Source organism: Salvia miltiorrhiza, chromosome 3 (genome assembly GCF_028751815.1).
Source record: "Salvia miltiorrhiza cultivar Shanhuang (shh) chromosome 3, IMPLAD_Smil_shh, whole genome shotgun sequence".
Taxonomy (NCBI): Eukaryota; Viridiplantae; Streptophyta; class Magnoliopsida; order Lamiales; family Lamiaceae; genus Salvia; species Salvia miltiorrhiza.
The window spans coordinates 44,655,143-44,680,183 of NC_080389.1; the positions used below are offsets into that span (position 1 = coordinate 44,655,143).

General features: G+C 36.0%; 2 protein-coding genes and 1 long non-coding RNA gene across 4 annotated transcripts; 1 reads left to right on the top strand and 2 right to left on the bottom strand.

Annotated features, from left to right (window-relative positions):
* Window positions 1-1,505: 1,505 nt before the first annotated feature.
* LOC131016005 (GEM-like protein 5) lies at window positions 1,506-2,827 on the top strand. The gene is made up of 3 exons (XM_057944554.1): window positions 1,506-1,972; window positions 2,055-2,329; window positions 2,404-2,827. The coding sequence occupies exons 1-3, from the start codon at window positions 1,636-1,638 to the stop codon at window positions 2,632-2,634; spliced, it is 843 nt and encodes a 280-aa protein (XP_057800537.1). The 5' UTR covers window positions 1,506-1,635; the 3' UTR covers window positions 2,635-2,827.
* Window positions 2,828-4,461: 1,634 nt separating this feature from the next.
* On the bottom strand, window positions 4,462-7,314 carry LOC131016018 (uncharacterized). 2 transcript variants are annotated; one of them, XR_009098817.1, is made up of 5 exons: window positions 6,949-7,314; window positions 5,920-6,018; window positions 5,705-5,813; window positions 5,408-5,617; window positions 4,462-4,708 (listed from the first exon to the last, which is right to left on the bottom strand). XR_009098817.1 is itself a non-coding variant. In XM_057944571.1 (4 exons), exons 1-4 carry the CDS (start codon window positions 7,128-7,130, stop codon window positions 5,525-5,527), a joined length of 483 nt encoding a protein of 160 aa, XP_057800554.1. In that variant the 5' UTR covers window positions 7,131-7,314; the 3' UTR covers window positions 4,462-5,524. The 2 variants fall into 2 exon arrangements, 1 of the variants encoding a protein (XP_057800554.1); XM_057944571.1 differs by having other exon boundaries at window positions 4,462-5,617.
* An 11,822-nt stretch (window positions 7,315-19,136) lies between these two features.
* On the bottom strand, window positions 19,137-21,727 carry LOC131016036 (uncharacterized). The gene is made up of 2 exons (XR_009098832.1): window positions 20,641-21,727; window positions 19,137-19,485 (listed from the first exon to the last, which is right to left on the bottom strand). It is a non-coding gene; the product is annotated as an uncharacterized LOC131016036 (long non-coding RNA).
* Between the last annotated feature and the right edge of the window lie 3,314 nt (window positions 21,728-25,041).

The following is a 25,041-nucleotide window of genomic DNA, read 5'->3' on the forward strand; positions in this document are numbered from 1 at the left end:
ACGCCGACGAGATCCAGAGCACGTACCCGTCATTTTTTTGGACACTGGTGGCGAGCTCCGCGGTGACTAGGGCTTTCGGGATGCTCCAAAAAAGGGGAAAATCAGGAAACCTCGGAGAGAGAGGAGAATGGACAAGAGGGGCGGCGCCCTCGGCCGGGCATGTCCTCGCCGGCGTAAGAAAGCTGGTTGTTGCGGCAGATTTGAAAAGGAGGAAACTTTTAGGGCTCATTTTGGTGTGGGGGTTCCGTGGAAAACAGAGAGGATCTCCGGCGCGAGGTGGCGACCGACGCCGGAGAAAAGGCGCCGCCGGTGGTGAAGGCAGGGGGTGGTGCCAGCGTGTGGTGGCAGCGGCGGGTGGGAGGAAGGAGAAAAGGGGAAGGGGGAAGAAGACGATGGGGTTGAGGGGATTTTTTTTTTTTTTAATTCCACATATCATAAATATGCCTAGGTGTCAATTCCTGCTGCCACCATGTCATTTCCGGCACCGACGTAAGAAAAAATCGGTCATCGGACAAAAACGAGACAAAAATGAAAGGTTATGTATTTAAAGGCATATTTTTTAAAATAGGAGCAAAAAACCAATTCTGTGTAAACGTTATGAATTTACAGGCAATTGCCCCTAAAAATAATAATATAATTTATCGGGTTATACAAATCCGCCACGAACATGACATGAAATATGGTATCGACATTATAAGCACACAAACATGATAAGATTTTACACTAATTCATTAATTTCATGTGTATTTATGTTGTATTGTCATATCGTGTCCAAAATTATCACTCCTAACATTTAATCGTATCTTCTTTTAGATTTATTAAATTCATTAATTACTTGATTACTTTATTATTAAGGAACTTTATTAAGTAAACTTAATTACTTTAGTATAAGTAACTTTTTGTACTAGTTATTTATATGTCACATTTTAAACAGATTGATAATTTGTTAGAACTAAAAAATTTGTGATATTCTCATTAGAAGGCCAGTTTGTTGTTCTTGTTATGGCTTACTGCGGTGTATAAGTATAAGTAGGGAGGCAGATCACATAAATTGCTAGATATAGCTCTTGAAATCCATTTGAGTAGAAACATATTTTGATTCATAGATACTATGTATTGGTAAAAAAAAAAAATTATAATAAGATAACTAATCTATATGTAAAATTTGAGTTGACCAATTGTTTTAAAAGCGACAACTAACTAGATATAATAACCAAAATAATATGTCACCAATAAACTATTGAAAATGTTAATTAGATGAAGATCAAATATTTAAATATCTTTTAGATCGAGATGAAGCAAACACATGGAGGAAGTTGCCCATATACCCAAATCTCTAGAAACCCACGTAAAGTTTTGTTTAATGGGAATCAATAATGGCGCGTTGACGTCCCAATATCACATCTAGAAGCTTAATTAAAATGTGATCACCCCCAAAAATCACACGCTTAAGCAACATTTAATACTTTATAATATCTAAATATTATAAAGTCAGCAAATGTGTCTTCACGCCGTACCTCCTCTTTGAATTTTGCTGTCTTTATAAATAGCAACATCCCCTTCAATCTTGAAAATTAATCCAACTTATCCATCATCATTCTTCCAAATTCTACCCAAAAACCCAAACAATCAACAATGAGTAAGAGTGGCAAAGATGAAGAATCCAAAGGCATCGAGTACCCCGACATCGCAACTCAGCCAGCAGCTGACACCCACGGGCCGTCTTCCTCGGGCACGGCGGACGCGGAGAAGTGGGGAACTCACGTGATGGGGACGCCGGCGGTGCCGACGTGCCATCCAAACAACCAAAAGGCAGCATTGTGGGGCGTAGCTGATCAAAAGGACTACCAAAACCACCATCAACCCTACATCCAATACTCCCCCATTGAGAGAAACAGCAACTCAGTTCTCCAGAAATTCAACACGTGGAGCACCAAGGCTGAGGCTACAGCCAACAACATCTGGAAAAACCGTACGTCTTCATCGAGTTAATTACGTTGTTATAATATTAATTAATTAGTAGCTAGTAATTCTTTAATGATGGTGTGGTGCAGTTAAGACAGGATCGTCTGTATCGGGAGCAGCGTGGGGGAAGCTGAACCTGGGCGCCAAAGCAATAACAGGAGGTGGATTTGAGGCTCTTTACAAACACAGTTTTGCTACTTATCCAAATGAGACGCTGAAGAAAACCTTCGCCTCTTACCTATCAACTTCGACCGGCCCCGTCGCCGGCACCCTCTATCTCTCCGACGTCCACGTCGCCTTCTGCAGCGACCGCCCCTTGTCCTTCACCGCCCCCTCCGGCCAAGAGACCTGGAGCCATTACAAGGTACGCGCGTCTCAACATAAATCAATTCATTTTACTATACAATTAATTCTGAAATTAATATAAATGTGGTGCAGATTTTGATACCATTGGCAAACATAGGCAGCATCAATCCGGTGATGATGAGGGAGGATCCGAAGGAGAGATACATACAGTTGGTGTCAACGGACGGCCATGATTTCTGGTTTATGGGATTTGTCAACTACGACAAAGCCACCACTCATCTCTTTGATAGCATTTCTAAATTTGCAGCAGCCGGAGTTCCTGTTGCTCCTCCGCCTGTCGTTGATGGTGGAAAGCAGACTTAGACATCATTCATGTACCGCACCTCCTCATATCTTTCATCCTTCCACACATCATTGCTTATTTCGTTTTATACACTTTGACATTTCATCATTCCTTTCATTTCTATTGTTGCTTCTTGCTTGTCTATCATGATTTTTTCACTACTTGTATCTACTAATTGCAATACAATTTATCTGCTTAAAGCTTCTACCATTACATTTACATTCACTAATTCAGTCATGAATTTGCAGCAACCCGATGAAGTATACATTATAAATTATGGTAAACTATGTAGTCTGTCGAATTTCAACTGACCATCTGTTTACGGAAATTCAAAGAAAAAATGAGGTTAGGATTTAAAATTTCGACATTATTGATTGCGGTGGAGCACAACGATGAACTGATACAATAAGGTTGCGATCGAACCACTCGAACCCCCCATCTAGAGTGTAGAATGTATATACTCGTATTAATTCATTCAAAACTCGATTTAAAAGTAATTTTACTACCAATTCTCATATAGTAATATCCATTAATTACCTAAACCTTCTAAAGTTATAAATATCAGTTGTTATAATAATATCTGAATATGTTTAGATTTCCAAATATTATAAAATAAACATCTACAATAAGTATTACTCCCTCCGTCCACCAATTAAAGGCCTATATGAAAAAACACGGGTTTTAAGAAAAAAATGTATTTTTATTAGTTGAATGGAGAAATGGTCCCACTTTTTAAGAAAAAATGTGTTTTTATTAGTTGAGTGGAGAAAGGGTCCCACTTTTTTATAAATAATCTTTGACTTTTTTGATTAAATAATGAATAAAAACTTACCAAAAATAGGTAGGTCTTGTTTTTGTGGACGGACCAAAAAGGCAAGTAGGCCTTGAATTGGTGGACGGAGGGAGTATAAATCACAAAGATTACAAACAGATTCGTTCTCGTCTCAAATGCAGATAGTAATATTGGCTAATTAACCAGGGGGCTTAGCCCACTGGCCACCAGGTCCTCACTTAAGTGAAGTGACCCGGGTTCGATCCCTCTTGGGAGCGAATTGGAGATTGGAGATATAAGGTGGATTTGGTGAATGGAGAGATAAGGTGGTTCTTGGAGTGGATGGGGAACTAACTACTAACATCTAACATGACTTTGCCCGATCAAAAAAAAAAAAAGTAATATTGGCTAATTATCCAAGTTTGTTTAAATTTATTAAATATTGAAATAAAATTATTGTAATAATTGATTATCTATGTCAATAAAATTTTACTATTAAAGAGTAAACATTAATAATAAATAATATAAATAAGTGTGATACATGATCACAGATGACACTTTTATAATAGTAGTAATAATACTATTCATTCCATCCACTAAACGAGACATTTTTTAGACGTAGGTTTTAATAAAATGTTTTATTATTTTTATGTGATGAAGAAAGAATCTCACCATTGCATAAACTGAGTAGTTAAAATTAAATTAAGGGTGATTTCTTAATAAATAAATGTTATTTATAAGAATAAAAAATAAAGAAAAGATATAAACTCATATACTGAAGAAAAAAAAAAGTGTTCCATTTTTTGCGGATGTGAAAAATAGTAATTATGCCATACTGTATTTTTCGTGAATGAAAAGAGTAGTAGTTATCACCATCCGCGTAGTAGAGAGATGCATACCTTTGATGCATTACAATTTACAACTTAACATAAAACCCGCATCAACTCAAACTATCGCAATGGATTCCGCATATTTCCTGCAGATGCATTTTTCCATCACTGGTAACTTTGAGAGCTCTCAAAAATCATGGATTAAGAGTTTATATGGATAGCTAAATATAAAAAAGAGGCCGACGTACTACCAAAAAGCTATCTCATGTCTAATGTCTATTTTGTTTAGCTCTCTACAAGTGTGAAATTGTACCAACAAAAACAGAACCCAAAAAACCAGCAACAACTGTTACAGAGTAGAAGGTGACGAGGTTGAGATCAGCGCTTCTTCTTGCTACCCTTGGCGCCACTGGATGGGGTCGCCACCAGGTACACGAACAAGACAACAATGGATACGACCGAAACAAGAGACCCGTATTTTGCCAACAGTTTCTGCACATAGAGGGTGAAACAGCACATATAAGGAAAAAGATTCTATGATACTTCAAACTATATTAGGGAACAAATTTTTTCTTTCACAACAACATAGGCCAGATGTTGCATTGAGAATGAGAGGACATATTCATTAATCATAAATCCCCATCCCCCCACCAATATATACATTTCCCCTCACGGCAATGTTCGTTTTAATGTGCACTTGTAAAGAAATTTTATGTAATTCATCTTGCATACTGTGGATTTGTTACTTTGATATATATATATATAGGAAGAGGTTCAAATAAGAACCACTAAATAAAATAAGAACGTAGAACCATTTTCAACTTTTCGATCATTAAGATCTACGGTGGATGCATCATCTTGATGAATGAATGCAGGACCTGAGTTCGAATCCTAAAGGAAGCAAAAATTTTATTTTTTTCGGGTGCATTAAATTTAGCAGCAAATGCATTAATTTCTACAGTGGATGCAGTAATTTTAATGGTTCTCAAGTTCTTACAAAAATTGTAGTTTTCACTTATAACCGCACCCTAAATTCTTAAATTTTGCAACCATGACATTAGATTAAACTGATTACTTTACCATAAAATCAAGAACACAGATAAAATGATTCAACGATCTAAATTCTAAGATGTTAGAATCAAGTATCTAAATAAAAAGAATCAACAATAAGTAATAAAAAGTGTGACGTACCTTTGCCTAAATTATTTCAGGTGCCGTCATAAAACAATTCCATTGCAAAAGATCACAAGAAGGAAAAAGTAGAGAAAGTATTAGTTAATTAAATACAAGGAGAAATGAAATAATGAGCTAATTTTCTTTAGAACTTACCCAATCAAGCTTCTTCTCCGGAGGCCTATCAGCTAGGATATCGAGAGGTAGGATTGGAGTTGAGAATGCCTCCTGAAAGGTCACGGTTCAGAAATAATGCATTCATTCCAAATTCAATTTTAAGATAGCACATATATAATTTTGAGTAGAATGACAAACCTGTAAGGTGGATTTTGTGGGAATACGATATGTTACTACCGCTGGTGGACTATAAAAAACAGTTTTCGTTTTCGCCTCCAACTCAAAGGAATGTGACAAAACTACCCCACTGAAATTATAAATGTTAACAGCATAATGAGATAACGAAAAAAAAAAGACTAACTGCAGGTATAGATTAATCAAAGGAATATCATTTTCACTCAATAATGACTTACGCATCAAGCCTTTCCCATGAGACTGAAGTGTTACCAGCGACAATGCCAAATACATCACGAGACCAGTTGTCATCATTAAGTGTTACATCATAAGCAGTCCTAAACATGCAGAAGAGTATGGCATTAGAACATCTCTGTAGGATACTGTACGATTGTCAAAGCACAATAGGAATCGGGAAGGAGGTTTATTCCATTTAAGAATGAACCCAAGAACCAAATATATAATCTACAATCGGAGGAGACACTAGCACTCCTTTACATACTAGGGAAACTTAGTTAACATATATAACAAAAAACCCAATAAAATATGTGAATGAAGACTGCTATATCTAATTCTCTCCTCCCATCGCAAAAACCTCCCCTGAAACTACTTATTTGCAAATACGTGCATCTGTGTTCTCCATGAAAAGGAAAAGCTCCTCCAAATTATACCAAGTTACTAATATCCTGCTAAATTTCCTTAACTGCCTATATTAACAATGCAAATAACTAAGTCAAACCATGGATCAAGATAAATAGTGCAATAATCATTTTTAGAGTTTCTAATGGATCAGACAACATCAAGATCAAGCACTCATCATCTAAAGTCAATTGGCAACTGTAGATGAAGTCTTTTTATACTTGATTAACAGAGCTTGCACATTACACTAGCAAACCAATCATATTCAAACGGAACTGCATATAAGAAGAAGGCTTCAATTTTACAGCTAGCGCAAGGATAATATATTTACGAATTAGGAATCCTCTATTATCAGAAAAGAAAAGTAAACCCTAATTTCACAGAATCTAACAAAATCTAGGAACAAGATTAAACCTCGAAGTTATTAATAGAAACCCCCAAAAACCACTGATTAGAAGCATTTATTAAATAACCATAAAACCCCCAATAAATATCAAAAATTACTTTACAGCAACGGAATTACTTCGCACGTGAGCTGAATCACAGCAATCTAATAATATTACCATCAATGTAACAGCAGAAAACACAGATCTGAAAGGAAAGGGGAAGTAAAACGAAGTATAACATACGCGGATCCTTGATTGTAGATATCGATAGAGACGGAGACGCGTTCAGAGCCGGATTTGAGCCTAGTGAGAGAGGCCTTCTTATGGGCGACGATAAATGGACCTTGAGAGCTGGCGATCGTCGATGCGGCCAATAACAGAGCTGCGAGGATAAAGATCGGGATGCCGGAATTCAATTTCGCCATTACAGCGTTGAAGGAGTGGAGCTGCAGGGCAGAAGAGAATGGAGATTCAGTTTCAGACCGATGAGTAGTTGACGAGGAGCTAGGGTTACTTTTATCGTAATTTCCGACCACTATTCACTGCCAAACGTGTCATAGTACACGTCTAAGCACCATTTCTTCCTCATGACAAATGTAAAATAATTTAATTATATTAACGATATTGGGCGTATAAATATATAAACTTTATTTACTTTTGGGCAAATTGCATGAAAATACCTCACTTTATACCAAAATTTGGTTTTTTGACAATCTTTTCAATTGTAGCAAAAATTTGAACTACCTTTCAATTTGTTGCAATTGACTTCCGGAGTAATTTTCCGGCCAACTTAATGCTGATGTGGATTCCCGTAAAGTTGATGTGGCATGCCTCGCCGGACGACAAATTGCATGAAAATACCCCACTTTTATACCAAAATCTGATTTTTTGACAATCTTTTTGATTGTAGCAAAAATTTGAACTACCTTTCAATTTGTTGCAATTGACTTCTAGAGTAATTTTCCGGCCAACTTAATGCTGATGTGGATTCCCGTAAAGTTGATGTGGCACGCCTCGCCGGCTAATCAAACGACAACGTCTCTAATTACCTTAAACGATGTCGTTTTCCACGATTTTAGGGAAATTACAATTTCTAGTTTTATATATTTGTCGATTACGGCTTCAAATATCCTCATTTCTTCTCCCAAATTTTCTCATCTCAGTTGAAATTCTTGTTCCATAAATTCTCATTTGTAGCAAAAATCTTTGAACTGATGGATTCTTCTCCTCAAACGGGACGACTGAGCTCATACAATTTCCTCTTATCTCCAAAATTCTGCAGATGCCAAGAACCAGAGCCGTGCATCTTGTAGACTTCAAATAGTGTGACTAATCCGGAGAGGCGCTACTTCTCATCATGTACAAAAATACCCACATCAAGTATCTTGTACTCTTTAAAATATACTTTTATTTAAGAGTAAAATTTTGAAGTAGCCAAAATGAAGCATAAAACACAATTTATGGCCACACAACTGAGATGAGAAAATTTGGGAGAAGAAATGAGGACATTTGAAGCCCTAATCGACAAATATATAAAACTAGAAATTGTAATTTGCTTAAAATCGTGGAAAACGACATCGTTTAAGGTAATTAGAGACGTTGTCGTTTGATTAGCCGGCGAGGCGTGCCACATCAACTTTACGGGAATCCACATCAGCATTAAGTTGGCCGAAAAATTACTCCGGAAGTCAATTGCAACAAATTGAGAGGTAGTTCAAATTTTTGCTACAATTGAAAAGATTGTCAAAAAACCAGATTTTGGTATAAAGTGGGGTATTTTCATGCAATTTATCGTTTGATTAGCCGGCGAGGCGTGCCACATCAACTTTACGGGAATCCACATCAGCATTAAGTTGGCCGGAAAATTACTCCGGAAGTCAATTGCAACAAATTGAAAGGTAGTTCAAATTTTTGCTACAATTGAAAAGATTGTCAAAAAACCAGATTTTGGTATAAAGTGGGGTATTTTCATGCAATTTGCCCTTTACTTTTTTAACATAAATTTTAAATTTTAGTTATAAATACATAACCTTTATTTACTTTTTAATATTTAACATAAACTTTAAAACTTAAAAAAATATATATAAACTTTAAAACTTAGTTATAAAATATAAATACATGAACTTTAAATTTATTTAATTTTTTTACTAATTTATCATTTATTTTTTAAATTAAAGTTGACTTTAAAATTTGAATGCCTGAATCTTGACGTGGATAATTCGGCACTAAGATACGAAGTTATTTTTGGTTAGAGCAAAATAACCAAAAACTAAAATATGAAAGTGAACGACAAAAAATTATTTACAAATTTCACAAATTTAGAAAGCCAATTTCACCTTTGAGATTTGGAGATTTCAGGAAGCCAATTTCGTCATTCAAAAAGTCAAATTCGAAATTTTGTTCATTAAGATTGGGGATTTCACAGCCAACTTCCTCATCGGACGCTTCTGCAAGCTCGTCAGATGCGAATTGAATAATTGATTTTGCCAATTCAATTTTAATTTTGACATGTCAGTGTTAATATCTTTGGATATAAAAAACGGGCCAAAAATTGAATGGTGAATATTAATTTTTATAGTGAAAAATTGTCCACATCATAAAAGTGATTTTTTACTATGTTTTAATCACTTTAACACTCTAATAAAGTTGTTATTTTCATTTCACTCACAACCATTTAATCATTTTATTAAAACTTGTTAGAGTTGTCAAATGAGTCAGATTATTTAATTTTTAGTCATGCTCCGTGTACAATTATTTATATATTTATATAATCATATTTGTTGCTATGTTTTATCTTTTATATTATTTGTAATTTTTTTGATTTTTTTCAATTAATATGGCGATTTAAATGTGAACTTTTAATGATAAGAATCCAAAATTGTTATATTAAATGACAACTATTAATTTTTTATATTGATTTTTTTGTGTTATTTGCTCACAATGAAATTCATTTAAATTATTTGCTTTAGAATCTATAAATTTAATAATAATAATAATAATAATAATAATAATAATAATAATAATTATTATTATTATTATTATTATTATTATTATTATTTTATTTTTTTATTATTTTTATTATTATTATTATTATTATTATTATTAAATACTCATTAAATTTAATAGTTTGCTCGGTTGATAATTTTCGTATTATACACTATTTTAAATCAAATTCTAATATTTAAATTAACATGAATTTTCTATACCAATTACTCTAACTCATATATGATGACATTTTGACATGCTTGCATAATTTAAATTTTTTAATATAATAAAATACATCATTACCCATGTATCACACGGAATGACGTATTAATAAATATAAATGATACAATTATTGGGCTTTAAAATATGATTATGATTATTTGGGCAAAGAAAAAATTATTTATGTTATTGGTCTTGAGGCGAATTAAAAAAGTGTTGACTAGTTTTATTTTAGAGAACCTATAATAACTTATGATGATTCTGAACATAGTTTCTTTTTTATTCGCTATAATCAATTCTTAAAAAAAGTATATTGATAAAAGTATTATTTTACGGACATAGCCTCCAAATTAACTTTCTCATAAATAATAATTCGATTGACTTTTTTTTAGTGTATTGACTTTATTTTGCTCAAGCCAAATATCTGCAATTTTTTCTTTTTCTCAAACTTTTTGGGATTGTACCATGTTTATATAACAAAATTTCGGCAGGGTGTAAAATAATATAACAAATTTTCGGTGGGGCGTAAAATAATACATTTATTAAAATGAGATTATGTTTAGAATCACCAACAACTTATGGAGATGTTTTAATTTAAAAGCTTATAAGGTGTATTTAATGCCTTAAAAGTTAAAAGTTTATCAAAATGTTTGAATAATTGATGTTATAACCTATACAGATGATTGTGATTTAGAGAGATAAAATTGAAAAATAATGAAATTAGAAGTATATAGAATGAAAATAAAAAATCATATATAGTAGAGCTATTTTTGTAAAATGATTATATCTTATAAGATTAAAAAAATAATGATAAATTGGGGTTGAGGAACTTTAATCTTTGTTAAGTTGAAATTGTAGTTGTGTAAAACAAAGTAAATTAAATCGAGATAATTCTTTGATTTGATCCGTTTCGTCGTATACGAGAGATTGTACTTGTGTGGACTGAGTCTCTTATACGAGAGACTGTATTTGTGCGGACCGGGGCTTTGTGCACAAATTTGATCTATTTCGTTGTCATTCGTCTGTTCCGTCTCATTCAATTATATTACATAGACAATACTTTTGCTAATAACAATTATCAATAATAAATGAAATCATGCACATAAAGCGTGATACAAATGATAATTTTCTTAAATGAAAACGATGCTTTTTATAAAAACTAATGATACTTTTTTGTATAAAAGTAAATTATACATTACAAATTATATTATTTTTTATTACGTGTAAATAATACTTTTAATATATGAAACGATACTTTTACTAACAGTAAATGATACTTATTAAATGGCACAAATCAGGTTAGGCGGGTGGCGAGCAATCAGGCGGGTTGCGGATAGGATCTGTCCGCATAATGCGGACAACGGACGCAAGTTTTTGTGCTATATAAATAGTTAGTGAGTAACTTATTTAGAATCGCGTGACTGAAAACATATTTTTGTATAATAATAATAATAATAATAATAATAATAATAATAATAATAATAATAATAACTAGGTAAATCAAATTTTATATATTTTTTATAATAGGTATAGATTATTGATTGGGGTACTCGATTTTAAGAGGCATTCGCTCGAGTCCATGTGTGACTTCATTCACCCCCACAACAAAGAGGTGGTCTCATGTGAAATCGGTTTTATAGTGAAACCGACTTCCCAATGACACTACTTCAACATACAAATGACACTTTATCATGATAAAGTGTCATTTGTTCGGTTTCACAGGAGTTTTTGTGCACAACAAATTGTTGCTGATAAACCCCAAAAAATGTAGAAATTCAATCTCCTTATCACCCGCAACGAAAAAAGAAAAAAAAAAGAAGAAGAAAAACCACAAGCATACAAAACTGATAAAATTCAACCTTAATCCAAATCTTAAGAGGAAGAGTTTCATCTAGAACTCTCGTCGATTCAATCTCTCTGCTCAAACAAACAATATGAAGCAACTGCTCAACAAACAATCTCTCTTCCACGAGTGTAGTAGCCCGCTATTTTATTTTATGATTAAGAGCAATAAATGCAATATTTATTTTTACATCTTTCAGTTGATTTTAATCCAGTGATTAATATTCAGTTAATTCAGCTAAGAGTTCTGAATTAGATGTCATTACCTGAGATGACCACGATTGAATTATTGAGTAGTCAATGATTTATTTCAGAATGATAATTGACTTAGCGAAGCCAAGTTATTATTTTATTTGTAATCAAAATATTATTTCTATTTATTTAACTTTATTACTTGAGTCGTGAGTTTACTCCGAATTGTGAAGTGAATTAAATCTACAGATTTAATTTAGATTTATTCTACAAGTCACGATGTTAATGGATGAGAAGTCAACAATCAAAATATGAGAATTTTTAGAGTATTTTGTATTTTTAGCAAGACCCGAGATTAATAACATATATAGATTTACCAACAGAGAATGATTTATTTTATTCATCACATCACAACTTTACAACTTATTATTCACTACATCCCTATTTCCTACCTACTACATCAAGAAAACAAACCAAACTTCCTACCTACTACATCAAGAAAAGAAAAGGGAAGGCATGCGTGTGGGAACAAAATCAGCCATTTTAGTAGACTACTCAAGTATAGCCATTAATGCACTCCTTCAAATAAACATATCAGCCAACAACACTCTTCATTCATTCCCTTAGACACCAGATTTTAGACACCAGATTTGAGAGAGAGTAAGATGATTTCTGCTGCCAAACCTTGAGAGGTAAGTCTTGATTCGAATTTCCTCCATTCCTCTTTAGTACCTCCTGAAATTGTCAAGAAACAATATTTGCTGTTTCAGCTTTCATCTCATTGAATCCAATCAACAACATCAGCTACCAACACAAAACAATTGCAAGGTATCTATACTAAGCTCCTTTATTTCGAATCCAGTTTGCATATCATCCAACAAGTATGTTATTTTCTAAAGAATTCAGAATAAGCATAAATAACATAATCATTTTTCCCATATAGAAACAACAGACTTCACTAACACAAGATTATAGAAAAACAAGAGCTCACTAGACTCATGAACAATAGCTTTAGAAATCTCTTTCCCTTCCACGAGAATCATGAAATCCCTAAGGTGTGAAGATGATTCATATTGCATAATAACCATAGCGTTTGAATTGACTTAGCATTTTTGGGGAAAGGGGAGAGGTACTTTGCTGTACCTGTTTCTGTAAACCGGGAGAGGGGTGACTTCCTGTTCCGTCAAACCGAGGGGAAGCAACGATGGTGAAGCTTTTACTGTCTCGCCCGAAGTCGAGTAAGGCAGCGGCCTTTCGCGATAACAGGTCGACGATGACTCTCACCGAATCACAGAGCGGCGACGCCTTGTGGAAAGAGAAGCTAGGGCTCAATTCTTTTGAGTTTGTGTATTTCTGAAATTGCGGAATTGAGAGGAGAAACGATGGTGCGTCGGCCTCACCATAGCTCGGAAGAGCAACAGCGGTGATTCATGGTGCCTTCACCCAGCACTGACAGCGATGGAAGGAGCCGACCTCGTCGGACCTCAGAACGGCGTCAGAAGCGGCCTCGCTCGCTGGTTTTCCGGTGACGGCGGTGGAGGCGATTTCTAATCCAGGAAATTAGGGCTCACCTCCTTTCTACCTCGCATCTGTGAAGTGGGAGGAGGGACGCCAGTTTTCAGGCAAAGCCGAAGAGCGGCGTCGACTCCGCCGGAATTTCTGAAGCGCGATCGAGCCCAGGCAGTGGCGGCGATGTCGCTTGAGCCGAAGGAACCTAGGGCTCGGTTGGGTTGCTTCGTCGAGACTGAGGAAGGTGAATCGGATGAGAGGGGCGGCGCCCTCAACCGAACATGAAGCTTAGAACGACGGCCACTCGCCGGTTCCTCAGCAGCGGCGGCGGCGGGTTCAGGCAGAGGAGGAAATAAAATTTGGGGCTTCCCTTTTTGGGTTTCCTTCATAGATTTGAAAGGCGCTGTGAGAAGAGAGAACGTGGAAGGAGAAGGGTGGCCGACGTGAAAGAAGGGCGCCGGATCGATGGCGGCTGAAACAGCCGGAGACGGCGGCGGCAGGACTCGCGTGGAGAGAGAGACGGAGCCTCCGAAATCGAAAGAGGAGAGGGAGATGGAAGCTCGGTTTCATGAGGAAATCGAAGGCGGACAAGAGAGAGAAGAGCGCCGGGCTCAGGCGCGGCGACGACCGACGCCGGCCGGAGCAGGAGGCGGACGAAGCCGCCCTTACGGAAGAGAGCTGTGAGCGTTTCTGAGAGAGAGAAAGAGAGCGGATGATTGTTAAGGAAGAAAAAGAGTTGGGCCATTTGATTTTTTTCTCTTTGGGCCGAAAAATTGGGCCTTCATTTTAATTATGTGGGCTGCAGATCTAAATTTATAATAGGCTGTATTTAATTAGTTTGGGCTAGAGTTAATTTTTATTTGGACTGCCATTATTATTTTTGGCTTAAAATCAGGCCCAATTTAAGGGTAGTCTAGATTAATCTATTTATTAAATTGAGCTAATTCTAATTATTGATTAATTTAGAATGAGGCTATTAATTAGTAAGTGAGTTAGAATACTCTAAGATGAGCGGATTAATTATTTATCCACCCTCATGAGACGATCCTCAATTAGTTAATTTTATTTATTTAATCCGACAATTAGGATTTATAATAGAATCTCCCAGATTATTATCTCAGAATAATAATTATCGGAATACGAGTCATGCATAGTTAAATTACGCATTCTCATTAATTGAGGATTTCATTCGAGCAAATATCTTACTTTATATCATCGCAATAAAGGTGAAGCGCGAGAGTAAGAATAGCCAGACAAGAAGCTACTTTACCAAAGCAAAAGTTGCTATCAGGTGGGCATTACTTTTACTATACGTATATAGAGATCCCCTGCGTGTCGTAGGCCTCTTATACGAATGAATGCATGAGATGATCTAACTGTTAATTTCAGTTTCATATATATCAAATGAGTTTAAATGTTACATTCAAGCAAGTTATTTCATGGCAAAATCATTGAACTGAAAATTATTTCAACTATTGTCTTGCCATAAATGTTTCAATGTTTGGTATGATATCTATCTGATGTGGCTTTGCCAGTTATTATGCAATCGAATTCGGGTCCTGAGCAGTTGATAGCTATCCTGCCAGGGCTAGTGTACACCAGTGACCGTGAGTCATCTAGCGGGTTGGCCGGTCAAGTGTTTGTGAGAGGTGGCCACCTCTCCGGCACACAGTTCCAGATATGATAGATTACAAGAGAACTTAGACTGCAGTCGAACTTTAAGAATCACAAATGAACTTAGTAAGCTTGGGCCTTTTTAGCGAAAAACTCCCTTGCTGTACTGTTTATGATGGCATGACAATTTACAGTTTTGAAGCATGTATTTTTATACTTAGGCATACGTGCCCACTGAGTACTTTTGTACTCAGCCCTGCATATATTTCTAAATGTGCAGGTTGAGTAGCTGCCGATGGTGATGAAGTGACGAACGGGACTCTTTTGTCTTATTATGTATTAATGAACTCTAGGGATACATGTCTTCATACATGTAATCAGAACCTTATTCCGCTGCGTACTCAGAAGTTTTATGTTATTTTGGCTAAGTCGGAGTTATCCAAACTTACTAGTTATTTGAGTCTATACGACTAAACCTCCGTTATATTATAAATATCCCTTTTATTAAAAATGATGAAATGTGATCCTTCCTTGTTTGATTATCCCCCCTTTCTACCCCGCTCCTAATCTCCCTCCATTAGTCACGGTTTCCCCGGCTTAATTATCCTTAATTAGGGCCGGTCGTGACAACGAGACCGGCGCGGTGGTGGGCGCATCGACGGCAGACTTGAGGATTGGAGGCGGCACGGGTTCCGATTTGATTTTGGGAAGGGGGTGCAATGCTTTGAAAGGAAGAATGAATTTAGAGGAAAGACGCAGTTCAACAAATATTAAATATTTAGGGCTGGCCGATGGTCTAAAGTCCGCTGTTAACAAATATTAAATATTAAATATTTAAATTTTATAATATTTCATCGACGAAAATTTTTCGCCGGTAATTCTGCAACTTGATACTCCATCAGTAAATCCGTCGTAGAATTAGCGGAAAATTTACTCGTCGAGGTCCGTCGTTAAATCTGTCGGTAAATACGACGATAGATTGAAAAAATACTATTTGTCGTGAATCCGTCGGAGATCTATGACGGAATCGATTCCGTTGATAAAGTCGTCAGAAACCGACTTACTTTTTTTTATAATAGGTATAGATTATTGATTGGGGATTTCATCACTTGTAGGATGTTTAATTGTTTCAAGAGATAGAAAATAAATGATAGTTAAGATTATAAATTAAAATTTGTTGAAAATTCGGGCTATAAACTATAATTATCTCAAAAAAAAATTACGATCAAAACAGTATCTATATAGGTGCTTGAAACAAAAACAGTATTTAGAAGGAGTGTTTAGCAATCTATAGCCACTAACTAGTTTCTTTATTACACGTATATATTATAGTACTACTAATTTTCAATATTACCAGGGATAACGTGTATTCGTACACTAAAAATATATTCTAATAAAAAAAACCTAATGAGTGTAAATTTACATTTTATTTCATTTTTATTGTAACATTTATCATTTTAATATATTTTTTGAACTAAGAGCATCCGCAACGCTCTACTCGATGGCTTACTCGAGTAGAGCGTTGCCATCGTGTAGGGGCGTTGCGAGGGGGGGTCTACTCGAGTGCTCGTGTAGCACTCGAGCAGCGCTTGCTGTGCACGTGCCTCAATTAACAAAAAAAATCAATGACTTTTTTGATTTTTTTTTCCAACGGCTCTTTTAGCCGTTTGACACCTTTTTTTATTTTTTATTTTTTTTCTCTTCTTTTCTCTCTATAAATAATACTTCTCCCTCCCTCATTCATCACAACTCACTCCTTCTTCCTTCTTCAAATTTTCTTGCAAAATACTCCCTCCGTCCCAAAGGAAATGTCCTCCTTCTTTTGGGCACGGTTATTAAGGATGCATAATCTGCCTAATCTAGTAGAAACTGAAATGATGCATAATATGTCATTGAATCTTATATGCTGCCTAATCTAGTAGAAACTGAAATTTCCATAATATTCTACTAGATTAGGCAGATTATGCATCCTTAATAACCGTGCCCAAAAGAAGGAGGACATTTCCTTTGGGACGGAGGGAGTATCATCTTTGTTCTTCCAAAAATGGCGTCACCCCAACATGATTCTTCACCTGATTCCGACGAAGTAGCTGAAAGGTTCATGGAGTTGGTAGAGTTGCAGAAACAAGTGCTTGCTCCATACTGCTCCCCACCGGCGCCAGAGCCGGCGCGTGTCAAACGTCCCCGATCATACGTCCACCGTGATCGTGAAACGGCCCATGTACGTCTTATGCAAGACTACTTCATCGACAATCCAACGTACGATCCTACTTTTTTCCGGCGTCGTTTTCGCATCGTCGAGGCTGTTCAAGGTGAAGATATTTTCTTCCATATGAGCACTTATGCAATCGGTCGAGTCTCACTTTCTCCTTTACAGAAATGCACGTCGGCTATCCGCCAATTAGCCACCGGGGTTAGTACGGATGTTTTCGATGAGTATCTCAAACTGGCCAACTCAACCGGGCGTGTATGCCTCAAGAAGTTCTGCAAGGCGGTCATCCGGGCTTTTGGAGCCTATTACCTGCGCCGTCCAACGCCTTCTTCATATGCATGAGGCGCGACACGGTTTTCTCGGGATGCTCGGGAGCTTAGACTGCATGCATTGGGCGTGGAAGAACTGCCCAAAGGCGTGGCACGGTGCCTACATACGCGGGGATCAGGGAGAGCCCACCTTGATATTGGAGGCCGTTGCATCCTACGATTTGTGGATTTGGCACGCCTTCTTCGGCGTCGCTGGTTCGAACAACGACATCAATGTGCTGAATCAGTCGCCTCTCTTCTCCGACTTGTTAGGAGGAACTGCGGCGCCGGTGGTCTTTCATGCCAACCAGCGCGAATACCGGATGAGCTACTACTTGTGTGACGGCATATATCAGGAGTGGCGTTGCTTCGTCAAGAGTCCATCAATGGCAACCAATCCGAAGGAGGCAAGGTTCAAGAAGATGCAAGAATCGGCACGGAAGGATGTCGAATGCGCCTTCGGAGTCCTTCAAGCTCGGTGGGGAATCATTCGAAGTCTGGCGCGCAATTGGTACGTAGAGCACCTTAAGGACATCATGTTGTGTTGCATCATTCTCCACAACATGATTGTGGAGCACGAAGGTGAAGCGACTCTCAACTGGAGAGATGATGACGGGGCATCTAGCAGTGCTTCGACGAAGAGTGCTGGACAAACACCGATGTCCTTCGAGGAATAAGTGCGAAGGGATACAATTCTCCGAGATAAACATCTACATGCTCTGCTCCGAAATGATTTGATGGAGCACCTTTGGGCACGTGTCGGACCTCTAGGACCAGAGTAGTTAATTTTTAGAAAATTTTTTTATTTTATTAAACTTTTATGTAATATTTAGAATTTTAAAATTAATGCAATTTAAATTTGAAATAAATTGTGTTATTTAAATTTGAGCAATTAAATTTAAATGAAAAACATAAAAATCAAAACTAATATTATCAAGTAGGCTATCAAGTAACCCCAATGCAGCACTACTTACTCAATGTGGTCCCCCACTATCAAGTAGGCTATCAAGTAAGCCCATTGCGGATGCTCTAATTGTTGAATAATTTCCCGAAAGTATAATCTTAAAAAATTAGCTGTAATATAAATAACAAAAATAATCAAAATCAAATTTAATTAATAAAGTGTTACCTATTTTTGTCCTCATTAGAAAAAAAAAACACAATAAAAAAGAAAAGAATATTGAATATGAATTCATGTTAATTTTCTAGGTTTCGTGTTTACATAAATAATTTAATTCCAATTATTATAAAAAAAAAATTAAACTTCTCATTTGAATTTAATTATAAAATATTACTCCATCCCTCCCAGGCCAATAGACTCAGTTGCTTTCGGCACAGAGATTAAGAAACTTACTTTTTGATAGATAAGTAGTGTAGTTCACAAAAGATTAAGCTTTTAAGTATTCCCTTATTTTTCCTTAATCATATTTCCTTCCTTATCTCATTTATACCTTCTTCATTAAATTTAAGTGAATTAAAATAAAATAAAATTGAATTATGCAGCTGAATCAAAATGCATTGAAAATGACACCAATTAATTGAACACTTCATTCTGAAAATTAAAAAAAGCGACTGATTCATTAAATTGCCAAATGAATTGGCGGTTGTTTACAAACAATTTCAACCCCAAAAAAAGGCGCCAGATTTTTAAAGCTTGACACCACTACACTCCTATAAATATTCATTTCCTAACACAACATTCTACACTTCTAAACTAAAATCTTCATACTAAAATTCCAGACGGCAGAATGCACTTGAGGGGTCTTGAAGATGATAAGAAGATGATGGTTGTCCAATTTCTTCTTCAAAACTCGAAAGATGGCAAACCCAAATACGGCAAAATGAAAGAAGCCGACGTCAAATTCAACTTAGGGAGTTGAACTGTCACTCGATTGTGGGCTGAAGCAAAGAAACAAAAATAACAAGGTCAGCTTATCAATTTGACATCGAAGAAAAGACACCACGTTTGACAAAGAGAGTCCAGATAGACATAGCACAAATTCAGGCTCGCTCTAGAGCAATGTAGAAGAGGCACAATTAGAAAATTGGCAGTTGGAATACAAGTTAACAAGTGCACAGTGGGAAGATGGGTAGGTTCATTTAGGCCTAATCAGAGTGCATACGAATGCCATAAAACCTGATCTCACTACCCCTAATAGCTACTGAGGTTAAGGTTTTCTCTTGAAACCTTAGAGTATGATATGATTGCAAATATTCTGAAATTTAAGACAATGCATACTGTAGTGCACATAGATGAGAAATGGTTCTACATGACAAAGGCAAGTAATCTATATTATCTCACAAAAGAGGAGCCTGAACCTTACAGGAGCTGTAAGAGCAAAAAATTCATCACCAAGGTGATGTTTTTGTGTGCGGTATGCAGGCCACTCTTTGATGAGAATGGCAATGTATTGTTTGATGGGAAAATTTTCACACAAGTTATTCTAGCTCAGAGAAGAAGCAAGAACAGGAATATAAGAACACCATAGACTAAACCAATTCAGTCAATCACTAAAGTAGTGATGAAAGAGTGTTTCATCAACCAAGTATGGAGACACACAAGGACTTGTGCATGTGTAATGCCGAAATGTACTTTATGTCATAGAATTAGTATGCAAAGTGCAATGCAGTATGAATTTATTCAATTTATTGCTTTTTTCCAGCTTATTCCAGCTATCATGAATAAATGGCCTCAAGGTGCATCAAAGTTGATCTTCATTCAACAAGATAATGCAAAGCCACATATAAGTTATTCAGATATAGAGTTCAGACAGGCTGCCTCTCATAATGGCTTTGATATCAGACTTGTTCAACAACTACCTAACTCACCTGACACAAATGTCAATAACTTGGGATGGTTTAGAGCAATTCAAAGCATTCAAGAGGAGTCAGTTTGCAAACACAACCAAATAGGCATCACAGATGCAAACACAGCCAAATAGGCATCACAGATGCAACAATCAAGGGTTTCACCAACAAATCGAAGCATAACAGATGCTAAAACAACAAATCAAGGGATCACAGATACCAGAGCACAAAAAGAAAAGTCTTCACCTGTTTGAGTGAGGGAAAATAGATTTTGGTGAACCGATCTACAATCCTCTGGAATCGGTACGGCGGAGGCTCCGCCTTTTCCTCAAAATCTGGCGCCGCCACTTCATCTTCTTCAGCCACCACTGCATCAGGTGGCTCGGACTCCGAGACGAAGGTCTCTGGTAGATCTGTCACAGGAACCGCCTTCTTCTTAGCTTGTCGAACCGCCTTCCTCCTAGCCTGTCGATCCGCCTTCCTTCTACCCTCTCGAGAAAGACACGGGACGTAGCCACCAAGATCTATACGAGAGTCACAACCATCGAAAAATTGCGAGTCGGAGACGTGACCACCGCTCAGAGACTCGGTATCGACGAATTCAACCAAAGGATTGGTTGAATTCTGGACAAATCAAAGGAGATTTTGGAGTACACATCACGGTGGGAGATCGAAGAGGTGGGTTGCGGTCGATCGGTGAAGGAGTTGCGGTGGAGGCTGAAGAAGGGTGTCGGCAGCCCTTTCGATTCTAGGGTTTGCTTAGAGAGAGAAATGATAGAAAGAGGTTGTGAATGAGTGGCGTGAATGAGTAGAGTGTGTAATGTGGGGTTTTAATTAGGAGTATATCTCCTTTAATTAACCCTCATACTTACACTTAATAAAGCCCTAATTATTTCTATAAAAAGACTGGGCCTATTGGAGTGAGACGTCCCAAAAAGGAAAACGAGCCTATTGGAGTGGGACGGAGGGAGTATATTTTTTACAGAACAAAAAATAGTAATTTATGTGGATATATATAGAATTTTAATGGATACTACTACATCAATAAATTTTTAAAATATAAAATATATACCATACTAATGTTTAGATTTGTCATATATATGTTTAATTTATTGAATTACACGGTCACCCTTAAATTAAGTATATATAAGGAATATAATAAGTAAATCAAATTCTGTAAAACATGATTCTTTGTAATAGGTATAGTTATATTATGTTGTAACCAATTGACAGTAATGTATGCGTGAAATACAAATATCAAATCTTAGTTATACTTGAAAACCTTTTAAACTATATATTGCGTGTCATATATATATATATATATATATATATATATATATATATATATATATATATATTGTCACTGCTTTAATTTTCTGAGTTGGGCTTATGTGGGAAATGGAGAATTGAACGCTATAGGATTTTTTTTGATAAATAAAACACTAGGAAATTAAAGAAGGATGATTGAGATATCAATTGTACGAATTCGTCACGATCGAGACTTTTTCAATACGGTTTGTGGAGTATTAGACGAAAATGAGATATATATACCTGTACATTGAATATTGAAGAAGAGAAGGCCTAACATGAAGGAGAAGAGGCTGTCAAGTTAGCTAAGGAGACTGCCCAAAACCACCAAATTAATCTCATATATACAAACATATATATGGAATTAATCAATCAATGGAGCAGGCAAGTCATCCTTGGCTACCAAACACCACTCTTACCATCATGTAAGGCCTCTCTCCCTCTCTCTCTCTCTCTCTCTGCATTGATAGGAAAAGGAGGCCTAGCATGAATGAGAAGAGCAAGTAAGATTAGCCAAGGAGACTGCCTAAATCCAACATCATCAAAAATCAAACATGATTTCCATTTTTGATGAGCTTGGCACAGGCAAGTCATCCTTGGCTATCAAACTTGAACTCTTATCCTCATGCAAGAAATCCCTTTTCTTAAATAGCAAGACTCTCTCTCTCTCTCTAGATGAAGAAGAAGCTGCATTGATGGGAAAAGGAGGCCTTGCATGAATGAGAAGAGCAAGTGAGATTAGCCAAGGAGACTGCCTAAATCCAACAAATTAAATCAAAAATCAAACATGATTTCGATTTTTGATGAGTTCGGCGCAGGCAAGTCATCCTTGGCTATCAAACTTGAACTCTTATCCTCATGCAAGAAATCCCTTTTCTTAAATAGCAAGACTCTCTCTCTCTCTCTCTCTCTCTCTAGATGAAGAAGAAGCTGCATTGATGGAAAAGGAGGCCTAGCATGAATGAGAAGAGCAAGTGAGATTAGCCAAGGAGACTGCCTAAATCCAACAAAATCAAAAACCAAAACATGATGGTTTCGAGTTTTGATGAGTTTGGCACAGGCAAGTCATCCTTGGCTATCAAACTTGAACTCTTACCCTCATGCAAGAACCCCCTTTCCTTAAATAGTAAGATACATACACACTCCATTTTTCTTGCTTATATATTACTCTGCTCCTTGAGCATTCTATTTATAGCTGGCGCCGGTGACAGCCAATCAACATACTTTTTCTTTTTTGGTAACTCTCTCAAATTTATTCTATTTTTGTCCATTCCTTTCTGCAACATTATCTCACTGCCCATAAAAAGAATATATTCTGGATAGACCAATGACTTATCTCTTTCTGCACCATGCATGCACATGATGGATGACCTAAAATTATTGCTCCTACATTTTTTTATTTTTTTTAAAGCATAAAGAAATATGTATGCTGTTATGCATATCAGTCATAAGTGAGATCTTCAATGTTAAATAATTTTAAGGATATTTTCTTGCACCTTAACACAGCCGTATTATATGAGAATGAAACCGCGCGCGCGTAAGCAGAGCAGAGATATTTGTTGAAGAAATTAATAAGGAACGACTATTATTCAAATTTTATATAAGAATAGAGAAAATAAATTGATCAAATAAAAAAATGATATATGAAGTCGTGGGACGGGAGACTATTTCCCTATACACGATTTAAAAAAAAAAAAGGGTCTCGTGGGTATTTAACCATGCAACTTGCGCCCAGTCCACGTGTTACTCGATAAAGATACATTAAATGGGATGGCCTAGTGGATGGGGTGATTGCCTGTTGTCCAAGAGGTCACAGGTTCGAGTACTCTCGGCCACTATTACCACCATAGGTGGGGTGTGTGAGTGGTTTGTATTATTTATTTAGAAATTTCATCAAAAAAAAAGATACATTAAATGGGCGTTTACTTTGCATAATTTATTATATACATGATTGAATATTTTTATCTTCAATAGTAGAATTTCTCCAATTTCACATTTTTCATGGGATATGATATGAATCAATTAAGCAAAACTATCTTAAAATGATAGAAATAATCAAAGGTCTTCGGATATTTCAAAGTTTCAATATATCTAAGTAAACAAATGATTAGAGCATTGGCATCGGCATCCTCGATGCCTTACTCGAACTCGAGTATTGCACTCGAGTAGGCGATGCAGGGAGGAGCTACTCGAGTGCTACTCGAGTTTTCGAGTATGCTCGAGTGATTTTCTTTTTTTTTCTTTTTTTTTTTAATTCTCTTCTCCTCTTTAAAAATTTCTCTCTCCTCTTTAAAAACTAAAAAAATCAAGTAGGCTATCAAGGAACCCCAATGCAGCACTACCTACTCAATAACACAACCACTATCAAATAGGCTATCAAGGAACTCCCATTGCGGATGCTCTTAGTCTTACTATTTTTACTATTTTTATCTATCAGAGTTAATCCTTCAAAGTAAACGCCCTCTATAAGGAAATAAATCAATGATTTGTTTCTAAATTATTGAAGTAAAAAAAAGAAGAAGGAAAAATTATCATTTTTTCCCAAAATTATTGAAGTGAAAAAAGGAAAAGAATATCATTAGAATCTTCACAATATAGATTAATTGGGGAATTAAATTTAATAATGGATTATAAAAAATTGAATCAATTCGATTAATTTGATTTTTAAAGGCATTATAGCGTACATACTATGTATGTTTAGCGCTACTCTTATTTTAATATGTCACTTTGAAGTCACTTAAAGATTTAGCTAGTGTTTTTTTATCTGATTTAATACTAGCAAATATTGTCTAGCTAAGTATATACTATCGGCTTTCCTAAAGAAAATCCAAACTAATCGGCTTATAAGGCTCGTTTGGTACGCGATATGAGATAAGGTGCATGTGATATATTTGATTGGGATGTCTTTGACTATATGTTATATTAGTATCATGTTTGGTAAAAAGGAGTATTAAAATATCTGTAAAATATAATATATTTTGTTTGGTATGATGTATTAAGATTATATAAAGTTAATAATAGTTATAATTAAGATTTGTATTACGTATACCACTAGGTGTGGTATACATAATCCCTCAAATCATTAATTATAATATTTTCGGGCTTTTAATTTATAAAGGACTATGTGTTTCGTATTAGTTATTACCAAACAAAATATTAAGGTATCATAGGTTTATTATACACCCTAATCACTCGTACCAAACAAGTAAGTTTGTATGCTTAATCGATACTAAAAATTATAAAACCTAGTATTTTTTGTTTCAGATAGCTTTTCGTGACCCTGAATGGTCACATCATTTTTGTGTGGACTGCGAGTAATCCTATTGACCACTTTAATTC